The following is an 11,570-nucleotide window of genomic DNA, read 5'->3' on the forward strand; positions in this document are numbered from 1 at the left end:
CGTCTAAAAAAAAAAGAAGTTCAGAAAGATTAAACACCATGTCCAGAGATACAGAGGTATTAAGTTGCAGAACCAGAGTTCAAGCCCAGGGCTGCTCCCTCTCAAGCCCAGCAGCCTATGAGGCTTCCATGCCGTTGACAGATACCCTGTATCAGGCCTCCCAGGAGTCCCAACTGTAGATGGCTGGTAGATCTTGATAACATACAGCGTTGGCTTCCAGTTCAGTTACTGCCACCTTATCAACTGGGGCATGGGCTAATGTATTCAGATATCCCTGATTTACATCGTTGCTCAGCTGTTTAGAAGCTTAATAACTTTTGGCAGGATATTTTTCTTAGCCCCTACTTCTCCTTCTGTAATATGGAACTAATAATAATAGTGTTATTAGGGTTGTATTGAAGATTCAAAGAAATAAAGCATGCTGAACACTTAGCTCCATACCAGAGCTGTAGGAAGCACAGCTAGCTTCAGCCCCCACTCAACTGCGTGGACTTCTTTCCCTTCCCTCCTCAGTCATATCACTGTCCACCCACTCCTTGCAAATATGGAGCATTTTTTTGAACATTTGAGCCATGAATGTTCTTGGTATTTCTATCCTGTGAGGTAGAAGATACTGCCAATTTCATGAAAGGATTGGACCTTCTGATTTCCTAACAATTGGTTTTTTACTTTTTTCTTACTCAGCTTCATATATTCCATCATCTAAAACCGCATCTCTCCCTGGCTATGGAAGAAATGGGCTTCACCGGGTACGATTTCTCCCCGATTCATTGTTTCTGCCTTTACTCCCACCTCGGCCCTGGTTGAAGTATTGACGCATTGCCTGAATACGTCTGACTCTTGATGTCAGTGTTGGAACACAATGAAAATTTTAACCTCCCTGGTCATCTGGTAAATTAATTTGAGCTACAGGCAAAATAAAATATTTCTACTGAGAGAAGGAGAAATTAACTTTAGATAAAAGAATGATTTATGTATGCTTATGGGAAAACTAGGTTGCAATGAAACAAAAAGTAATTACTTGAGCCATGATCTCTGCTGTAAAAAGATAGAAGAATGTGTGTGATAACCAACCTAACCATAGAACAAATACAATTATGTAACTATGTAGGGAAATGCATTTTTATTTACCAACAAGAGATCCCTGCTTACCAAGAGCCTTCTAAGCGGTGGCATTAGTACACTACTGTAAAAGACAGAGATGGCATAGCAGTAGAAGAATCATAGGGAAAAAAATAATGACGGTCCCAGCATTTAGCATGGGAAGAATTCCTAGGATTTTGTAAACCCTTTCTTCCTTTTCACGTGACTCCAAAACAATCGCTATGGAGATTTCCTAATAATTGTGTTTCCTCATTTCAGCCTGTTTCTACCGACTTCGCTCAGTATAACAGCTATGGGGATGTCAGCGGGGGAGTGCGAGGTGAGGCTCCCATGGCCAGGCTGAGCATGGCCACGTCTTCCCTCGAGGCTGAGGTTCATCAGGTCAAATATACTGGCTGTGTTCATGCTGTACTGCAACCTTAGAGTAGGATCACATCTGTCTTCTGTGAGCTAATAGGGCAATTATTTCCATAATTTCAAAGAATGTCTAATGAAATCAAACTGTAAGAAGTGAGTTTGTGAAAATTTATTCATTGCTTATGCTATGTGCTGAGCACTCTATCAGATACCTAGAGGCCAGGCACGGTGGCTCACGCCTGCAATCCCAACACTTTGGGAGGCTGAGGCAGAAGGATTACTTGAAGCCAGGAGTTCTAGACTAGCTTGGGCAACAAAGTGAGGCCTATCTCTACTAACAACAACAACAACAACAAATGATAATTAGCTGGTGGCACATGCCTGTAGTAGTCCCAGCTACTTGGGAGGCTGAGGCAGGAGGATTGCTTAAGCCCAGGAGTTCAAGGCTGCAGTGAGCTATATTCATGCCACTGCACTCCAGCCTGGGTAACAGAGCAAGACTGTCTCTTAAAAAGAAAAAAAAAAAAGTAACTGGAGGTATAACAGTAAGTGAGACATGGCCCCTGCCCTCAAAATGCATATGGCAGAAGGAAAGAAGTTCTGTGTGATGAACATTGTGATCAGAGATGTAGAGAAAAGGAAGCAGTAAGTACCTTTAGGTTGTCAGCAAAACCTTCCAGGGGAAAAAGATGTTTTAACTGTTAACTAACACTGGAGCAGGCATTTCTTGGCTTCAGGGAGGCTGAAGGGATAACATGTGCAGAGTCTGGGAGCAGAAAAAGAACATGGTTTATAGGGAGAATATGTTGGGAATTTCAATATAATACAGTCTATGAATGGTGCCTTGTTTTCCCATGGTCTTTCCTTATGATATTTTCTTTTCCTTTCCTTTTCAGATTACCAGGTATGGAACACTTTGTCTTTCTTGAATTGGCCACACCAGCAGAACAACCACATTCCAACCCAAACTGCTGGTTCCAAGGCAACAGTTTCTGTTGAGAAGATGCTTGTTGCGGTTGATCTGTCCAGTCATTACTCTATAGTCGTGAAGAGCAGGCATGCCTGGTGCCTGGGTCAAGCTGTCCCTGCAGGCGTTGGGGACACCGCATGAACCAGGCCAGGTGTAGGGGGTCTCTCTTGCTTTGGTGTTGGAGAGTCCTCTCTAGGGTAGAAGTGGACCCTTGGAAGGGTCTGCTCATATACAGTTTTTCTTCTTTTAATTATAATCTCTCAGTACTTTAGGCCACCCTTTTCCTGCGTGTTCTCTAATGAAAAGACACTTATGTCTTAGCCAATAGGAGAGAGCAGTTTGCCCTCATGACATTCCTTTCTCACTAGAACCTAAATCTTGTAAAACAAAACAAAAAAAACAAGAAATGTGATGGAGAATAAGAAAAGAGGAAAAATGCAGAGAAAATCAAGATTAAAGATAAGAAAATAACAATAATAGACTTGGGCATCTTTTAAAGATACTATATACTTTCCTTCATGGAGCCTAATTCAGGAATTTGTCCAGAGCCATTAAGCCAAGATCTCTCCCCAACTCGATTGCAAAAGAACTGTATTTCTGTTCTTATATAGCAAGGATCTCATTTTGAAAAATACATGGTCATTTAGATGACACAAATAAAATAGTGGTTAGGATCGGAGACCCAAGAGGGAGTTGGGAGCTCAAGAGAGCTCCCTTCAGTTCCTTAGACTATTTCATGCATCACTTGGAACTGGCATTTCTGTTGCAGACGCTCCCAGATGGCCACATGCCTGCGATGAGAATGGACCGAGGAGTGTCTATGCCCAACATGTTGGAACCAAAGGCAAGTGCAGCTGTTCTTTTTCCTGTCATGTGGGAATGACGTAACCCTAAACAGATCTGATGTTCTATCTTTCCATCATTCTCAAAGCGTTATAGGCTGGTGTGTTCAGGTGAGCCATGTTATGAATGAATATGCACCTTGCCATTCTGCTGTTTTGCCCACATCAGTTCAGCAGGTTTAACCCTTACTGGGTGTGATGCTGTGTGTTTACAGCGAGGCGCCAGTCCCTCTCTCCCTATGACCGAGGTATCTCCTTGGCCTCTGCCATGTGCATTACAGAGCATATCCAGTGCTGAGTGGAGTGGCTGCAGACTACTCCATGTAGGGTGACCAACATGTCCAAGTTTGCCAGAACTTTCCCTGTTTCACCATTGAAAGCCCTGCATTTCAAGAACCTCAGTCCTGGGTACACTGGGATGCCTGGCCACCCTAGCTCCAGAGTACCCTGTACCTTCAGAGTTGTCCAAGGGCTCATGCTCCCTGGTGACCATAACCAGAGCTTATTTCAATATGGCAGTTGCCAGAGGACTGCTTCTGGGCCTGCCTGGCCCTATGGATTCATGAGCTAGTCATGGAACAAGATTAACCCCAGCACAAAGGCATCATGCCCTATAATAGCATCGTGTAAAAGGTAACGTTGACTGGGCACAGTGTCTCATGCCTGTAATCCCAGCACTTTGGAAGGCCAAGACGGATAGATTGCTTGAGTTCAGGAATTCAAGACCAGCCTGAGCAATACAGCAAAATCCCATCTCTACTAAAACTAAAAAATATTGCTGGGCATGATGACATGTGCCTATAGTCCCAGCTACTCAGGAGGCTAAGGTAGGAGGATCGCCTGGGCCTGATAGATCGAGGCTGCAGTGAGCTGTGATCACACCACTGCATCCAGCCTGGGCAACAGAGCAAGACCCTGTTTCAAAGTAAAATAAAATAAAAATAAAAATAAAACACACGTGCCTGTAATTTCCATTATCTTCTAATGTTTACCTTCATCCCAATACATAATAAGTTAGTGTTCTGCCACTCAACAAAGCCCCCTAAGGCTCAGTGCTACCTGAGATGCTGGTGGAGAGTTGAGAATATCTAAGATTCTGTCCCTGTCCCCTGGAAACTGGAGCTTCCACTGGCCTTGCAGAAGGAAGACCCATCACTCGGATTCTGTCAAGACAGTCTCTTGGAAGCTCTATCTTGGGAGTACTAGAGTTTAGGTGGATTCTGCTTGTTAATAAAATGGACTGTGGTGTTCTAGAAGAGGTGTTTTCTTTCTTCTCAGATATTTCCATATGAAATGCTCATGGTGACCAACAGAGGGCGAAACAAAATCCTAAGAGAGGTGGACAGAACCAGGCTGGAGGTAAAACAAAACAGAAAAATCCAGTCCCAACTGCAGATCCCTATGCACTCCCACCAACTCTCCCCTAAGCAGTGTTTGATTTCTTCAGTGAAAACAAAAAGATCAAAAAGATCACCCTCAGGTCATAGTTAGAACTAAGAAATAACTTTGGAGAAAAAAAAAAAAAATCCAGGTTTTCACTTAGATCAGCATAAAAATGCCTAGTAATACCCAGAAGAACGACCAAGAGGTTGGCACAGTGGCTCATGCCCTTAGCCCCAACACTTTGGGAGGCTGAGGTGGGCAGATCACTTGAGGTCAGGAGTTCGAGACCAGCCTGGCCAACATGGTGAAACCCTGTCTCTACTAAAAATACAACAAGTAGTGGGGCATGGTGGCAGGCGCCTGTAATCCCAGCTACTTGGGAGACTGAGGCAGGAGAATTGCTTGAATCCAGGAGGTGGAGGTTGCAGTGAGCCGAGATCACACCATTGTACTCCAGCTTGGGCAACAGAGCCTGACTCCATCTCAAAAAAAAAAAAGAAAGAAAGAAAGAAAGAAAAAGAGAAAAAGAATGACCCAGGAGACACAGAATGATTTCAGTCATTTTCTTTGAAACTTGATGTTGCCATAATTATAGCTGGTGATTCAAAATGGGAGTCTCTATTTCTCTTGAGATAGTCTCAGATCCTTATCGTCCCCTGAGCTGGGGTTGAGTTCATGGGAGGCTGTGGGAGTGACAAAGGCTCTCAGGAGAGAGATTTATATTGATTTGTACTGAACAAGTTTCCTTCTTGGCTGTTTCCACATTCCTTGTTGAAGGGTTATCTGGGTACACATAGCCAAGATCTCCTTAGACATGGAAGACTAATCTTTGTATTACAGTTTTCCATCCCAATGATTTTAATTAAGAAAAACCCTGGCTGCCAGTCTCAAAAAGAATGATTACTTTTTCCTGACAAAAGGCAATACCTTGGTATAGAGATACAGAGAATAAAGGCTCCAGGATCTTGGGGGAGCTTTTCTCAGGGAGAATGACAGATGGAAGTCTTCTCAGTAGAACAGACATCCACCTTACCTCCTATTCCTCAGCCAGGAGGAAGCCCTGGGGCTCCCCAGGAACCACGCTGGAGGTCGTTTTCTTTGGCTTCCTATTGTGTTAGTCCATTTTCCCTGCATCTTCTCAATGTTCTAAGGACCTGGAGTGGAGTTGTCTCCAGTGTAATAAATCACCTCTCTGTGTCCCATCACCAGTCAGTGTTATTATTATAATCCCCATTAACACTCTGCCAGCTGTTTTATCTGATGGGAAGGGCTCCTCACCTGGCCCAACCAGGTAAGGAATACTGATGTCACAAGCATTAAAGATCGGCTCCTCTCCCGTTCTCCTGCCTTGTTCTTCAGAATGACTCTGTATAAACTGTAGAGCAATGCTCAAGGCCATTTGTGTGGCCATCAGGACTGACAGCTGCTCTTTTTTTCCTCTTCCCAGCGCCACTTAGCCCCTGAAGTATTTCGGGAAATCTTTGGAATGTCCATACAAGAGTTTGACAAGTTACCTCTTTGGAGACGCAACGACATGAAGAAAAAAGCAAAACTCTTCTAAGTCCCACTCATGAATGGCAATTAGAGAAAGGACTGACAGTGGCGGTGCCCCATAGGATGTCATACTGAGGCCCAAACTTGATGGGAGGGTTTGCAAATTACCATCACTCAGCAATGCCAAAAAGAGAAAGTCTAGTTAGAACACCCATAAGTCAAATGTTGGGCCAGCCAACAGTAACACTTGCCAAGAAGCATGGCGTAGAAATTTCTATGTTCCGAAACACAGAGTAGTGTCCACGTGTGACCTTTTCACATTACCTTATGTATACAACAGGAGCTGCATTGTTTTCTTCTTCTTTTTTTTTTTTTTTTCTTTACCTGTTGTCCAACAACAGTGCTGACTGTCCGGATAAGAGCCAGCAAGTGTCCTTAGGATGCCACATGGGAGAAATCGGTTGTCATAATTTCAAAGTATAAATATATTTATTATGTAGTGCTGCGGCTAAGAAGGAAGAGTGAGGGGTCTGTCCATGGGGCGGCAGTGACTTCACACCCGCCTTTCTTGACTGGCTTCATGTTACTCACCTGCGCTCTGGCAGGAATGGAACTCTGTCAGGGAACAGGGCAGCTCTGTTTGAATGGGGTGAATAACAGCAAAATTAATTCTTAACAAGCTCCTTGTTCTCTACTGTTTACGGGGACCTGGTTGGCAAATGACTTAGCTATTAGTATTTTTAAAAACTGTTCAAAAGCAAAAGAGAAGGAACAGGAATGAAAGGGAACCTTCCCTTAACTCTTTTTGCTTCCCATAGCAGGCCTGGTTCCTGCTCCCCACCTAGGACAGGAGCTGTCTGGAGCTCCACCTTTGCAAAGAAAGGAAAAACACAAATTGCCTCCAGATTGGCCCAGTGGCATGCCATTAGGTGATTTTGCCTAGGGGCCATATCGCTCATGGCCAAAAAACAAAACAAAACGAAAACCAGTCCCATGTCCTACTGACTCTAGTTCTTCCAGTCGGTCGTTATTCTCTGCTGTCTCTGGCATCCTGTGAATCAGATCAAGCCCATGCTGTTGTTGGTTTGTAAGGTTTCTTTCAATAATAATAGGCTAAGGAAAGACATGTTTTTCTCTTTTATATCTCTACAACTCTGAAGTAGACTCCTTCAAACGGAGTTAATTTGGCCTTTTCAGCTTTCTTCTTGCCCGGTTCTGTGGACTTCATGGGTGTGTGCACACGTGTTGGTTTCACTCACCCAGAGCAATTTTGGGAGCGTGCTTGTGCTTTTTAATTTCCGCTTGAATGTCCCGCTGTGTTGCAGTTTCTAAAGACATTTTCACTGAATGTGTATGACTCAAAGAGTGAGGCTAAACTGCGCCCCCAACATCACTTCCTTCGTGGAAAGGTGTTGGCGCTGATGTAGCTCATGGCAGGATCAGACTGAGAACCACAAAGGAAGGATGAGGCGGGATGTGGAGGTCAGAGCATCTCACGAGAGTCCCTCGGAGTCTGCAACACTAGATTCAAATTTGAGCCTAGGGTATCCCCAACACATGCATGCACGTGAAACCACATCATGATTCCCGACGTCAGTTAGATGAGGGAGAGTTTGTGTAACTCCACACCCAGGAGGGTAAGCCACTTTATTATCGTGCTTTGGGGCTGTGCTTAAGAATTTAAGCTCTGTTTTTAAAGCCAAAGAAGAAAGTATTTTAATTTACCTTCATATGCCACTAAGAACAAAAGCTCTGAAGTACTTCCTGCTGGCACCAAGTATTAGAATTACAAGCTGTCTCTCTGACACTAGTGGTCAAAAAGCAAGTAGAATAGTTTCTGAGTCTGTGTTGCAGCCTCTGACATGTGGCTCACTGCTGTCATTTGGGGGCTGGAATGAACAATCACTGTTTTATAGCATCCTCCTGTGCTCTTACCTAAGGAATCTAAATTGTCCTAGCCTTTCATTGCTATGCACTGAATGAGGACTATTCTCGTGTGTGTGTGTGTGTGTGTGTGTGTGTGTGTGTGTGTGTTGGACCTACTAACATATTTAGCAAACGGCTCTGACAGGGTGGCCACGAGCAGATGAGACCAGCTGTGTCTTGGTTGGAAGCCACATTGCAGTTTGCAGTTTAGTCTTTGGTGTCTCAGTGGCCTCTTGCTTATTCCATGCTTTTTCTGTCCCATCCTCTCTCTGTGCCCTCCTGCTCTGGCAGCCTTGGCACAATGCCTGGGTGTCCTCGTCCTTGCTTTACTCTGGAAAGTGTGGGGATGGAGAGGATGGTGCATTTCCAATGTTTCCTTACCTGTCAATAACAATGGTGGCCACATGGGTCCCAGCACTTGGCTGGTGGAGAGATTTTTTTCATTATGGAGCTAATAAAGGGTCCGCATGTTTTACATTGATTAATGAATTATCACCCAGACATGTGCAGATCTAATGTCAATATAAGAAAAATCAAGGCATTGGGAGGTACATGGGCATAATCAAGTAGGTTTGCTAAAATTCCTCTTCCTTGGTCTACATAAAGAAGACATGGGTCTGTCATAGAATGGGGACATTGGACTGAAAACTGGGACAACCCCCTTCCTTATTTTATAGAGACTAGGATTTAAGGGGCCTGCCTAAGATTGCAATGATAAAGAACTGAACCCTAAATCAGCTTCCACTAATGAAACACTACTTTCCTTGTATCTTTTAAACTCAGTTCTGCATCCAACTTGAGAAGAAAAAACGTTTCTTTCCATATCAAGTCCAATATGAGTTCATTTAAACTGCACCTTGCAGAAATGCATTGCCAGAAAGCACCAGTAGCCTCCTGTCTGCAAGCAGAGTAATGCTCTGCTCTGGGGAGGGGTCATTGGAAACCATAATGCAGAGTGGGCCCCCTACTCCATTTCCCAGCAGAAGGCTCCAGCTGGAGGGATGGGTCATGGGGCAGCCTGGTTCCTGCTAACTGCCAGATCGAATGTGTGGGCTAGAATGCCTGTCCATTTGGTTAAACTGGGCTCAGCATGCTTGTCCTCAAAATGTCCATCCAGGTTACAGCACACAAGATAGGTGTTGGTCTGCTTTCACCCCACCCTGTACTACACATGAAAATTTCAGTTATTAACACACTCAAACTCATGGAGTTTGTTCACCCTAGGAAGGGGATTATATATAGGGCAGGCTTCCCTGGTGTCTATGTAAAGGGCTACGTTTTGGAACATATGACTTCCTTGGGACTCTTAAGTGCATACTGATGGCATGAAGTAAAAGGGGCCTCTATGATGATAGGAAAATCAGTTCTTTTAAAATTTCTTCAAGAAAGTCCAGGCTATCACATAGTCTTTCTGTGTGACTTATTAGGTGATAGGAAGAGCATTGGGAAACTTGCACAGCTAGCTATGCATCTACATTTTGGTTTGGGGTTAGTTATGAAATGTTCTTAATATGACGTCTCCAGTAACTTCACATAAACTGCCTGTTCTCTGAAACCTCAAAGAGATAAACTAGAGTTAATGAGTTGTTTTTTTTTTTAATGGGGGTAGTTTTCTATCTATGGTGGGCTCTAGTATCTACTCCACTACCCAATTCTGTCCTCTCCAAGCTGAGTTTCCTCTTCTGAGGCAGAGGCTGGAGCAGTTCTTTTTCAGTTCTCATCCTCTCCATCCCAGTCCAGTATATCGATCAACTCTTAACTCGGAGATGTCTAGCTGGTAATGTGTCTAAAACTTTCACTGGATTTCTTTAGGCATTGAAGCAAACATTTTTTTCTAAGAATTGCTTCTCAGATGTTGATATCAAATGTATATGCTTTTGCAAGTTTGAAAAATTCAAATTAACCCCTTTTGACTAGGTAGGTCTTTCTAAAAACCATTTAAAACTAACTGGGTCTTAGCATCCTCCTGTGTATGGAAGGGACAGGTGACCACTCCAGGTTGGGTGCTCACAGAACCCTTTTCCTGACTCTCATGGAAGATGGTGGAAGGAAAATGGACTGTCTCATCAATACTCCTGTGTCCTCTGAAGCAATCTCAGTTTTTATTAACCACCTCTTCTGTGTTTCTGGTAGCTATTTAATCTGTATTTAATCTGTACTACTTATGCCAGCCTCGATTTTATTTGATTTTTAAAATTAGTCTCTTCTAACCAATGAAGTGTTTGTCAGTATTCCCCAAAGCTTGCTCTTTTGTGCTCCCTTTTGAATAACTTTCTATCCAGAAAAAGAGATTATTTGGGACTTGAGATTTGCAGTGATACCAACTTACAGCAATGATGTACTTTAAGGGAACTACCCGCTATGTTGTGATAGGAGAAAGAGAAACCTTCACTTTGGTATTTTTTTAAATCGCTGTTTATTTTTCCGTTTGCTGCCCAGGAAGCAGTGGGAGGTGGTGACAGATACGCTTTGCATATGGATTGTTACGTTTTTTATTTGGGCAAGTTTAATCATGGAAAACTCAAAAAGAAAGGGGGAAATGGTCAGTTTAAGCCAAAAGAAACTTTCTAAACAATGTATATGTACACAGCAAAATTAAACAAATCCAACAATTTCTGAAGCTTAGTGTAATTGAGTGGTGGTTGTTACTCAATAAAATTATTCCCAAAAGTGTTTCTCCTAAGAGTGAAGTTCCCATGAGTCACTTCCTGAACCCATTGACCAAAGGTGGACAGAGACAATCCTGTAGACCTTGACATTCAGAAAGATGTGAGCTGCTTACTGATCATATATGTATATGTTTCTTTACAGCAGAGGAAACCATTGTCCACAAAACTGATGTTCTTTTGGGGTTTTATGTACAGACTTGTCCAAGGATGTGTGTGGTTACTATGAGTTGCTGATGACTCTGCACTGAAGCTCTCTGAGTTCTTTCATTTTAAGTTGGGTTTATGGAATTATTTCAATTGTTGGAAGACGTATGGTTCTTCCTGCCCTCCCTCCCCTTTTGGAAATAGGAAAGCAAATGTTTAGAAGAATTCCTTTTGAAAAGCTGTGTCGTGTTCCCTGTGAAACTGAGCTGGTGTGTGTCGGCGTGCTAAGTGCCACGTGCTTGTGTGCAGAGGAGGTGGCGGCCCTGCCAGCCCCGCGCTGCTGTGCCTGTGATCCCGACCTGCTCCCCGCTCCTGTTGCCAGCAGCACTCACTGCACTCCTTTGTCATATACTCTGCATCACTGTCATACTCACAACTTCATGAATAAAGTTGTGTGCTTTATTCGTAGACGCCTCCATCCCTGTGCTTCATTTCTCGTTCCCTGGCTCCCTTTGAAGGTCTGTCTCGTTTTAAAAAAGCACCAATGCAACTTCCAATAACCAAAACAAAATCAGAATGAACCCAAGGCTGTGGGAATGCATTTTTATCATGCAGGTGGAAAAACGCAACAAATAACAACAAGATATTCCAGGACTGTATGTCCAATAACCCAGACCATAT

At 43.4% G+C, this 11,570-nt stretch overlaps 1 protein-coding gene across 33 annotated transcripts in view; it reads left to right on the forward strand.

The window, feature by feature from the left end:
- The window catches only part of ABLIM1 (actin binding LIM protein 1), a 353,609-nt gene extending 342,252 nt beyond the window's left edge, over positions 1-11,357 (forward strand). For 19 of the 33 annotated variants that reach the window (XM_033181938.1, XM_033181921.1, XM_033181922.1 and 16 more), the window contains 6 exons: positions 685-749; positions 1,363-1,423; positions 2,358-2,365; positions 3,201-3,275; positions 4,552-4,632; positions 6,104-10,746. In XM_033181938.1, the coding sequence (XP_033037829.1) occupies positions 685-749; positions 1,363-1,423; positions 2,358-2,365; positions 3,201-3,275; positions 4,552-4,632; positions 6,104-6,217 (404 nt within the window). In that variant the 3' untranslated portion in view covers positions 6,218-10,746. Of the gene's footprint in view, positions 1-684; positions 750-1,362; positions 1,424-2,357; positions 2,366-3,200; positions 3,276-4,551; positions 4,633-6,103 lie in introns of all 33 variants that reach the window. The other 14 variants (XM_033181801.1, XM_033181860.1, XM_033181851.1 and 11 more) reach the window with 4 other exon arrangements.
- The last annotated feature ends 213 nt before the right edge of the window (positions 11,358-11,570 follow it).

Source organism: Trachypithecus francoisi, unplaced genomic scaffold (genome assembly GCF_009764315.1).
Source record: "Trachypithecus francoisi isolate TF-2019V2 unplaced genomic scaffold, Tfra_2.0 Contig01579, whole genome shotgun sequence".
Classification (NCBI taxonomy): domain Eukaryota; kingdom Metazoa; phylum Chordata; class Mammalia; order Primates; family Cercopithecidae; genus Trachypithecus; species Trachypithecus francoisi.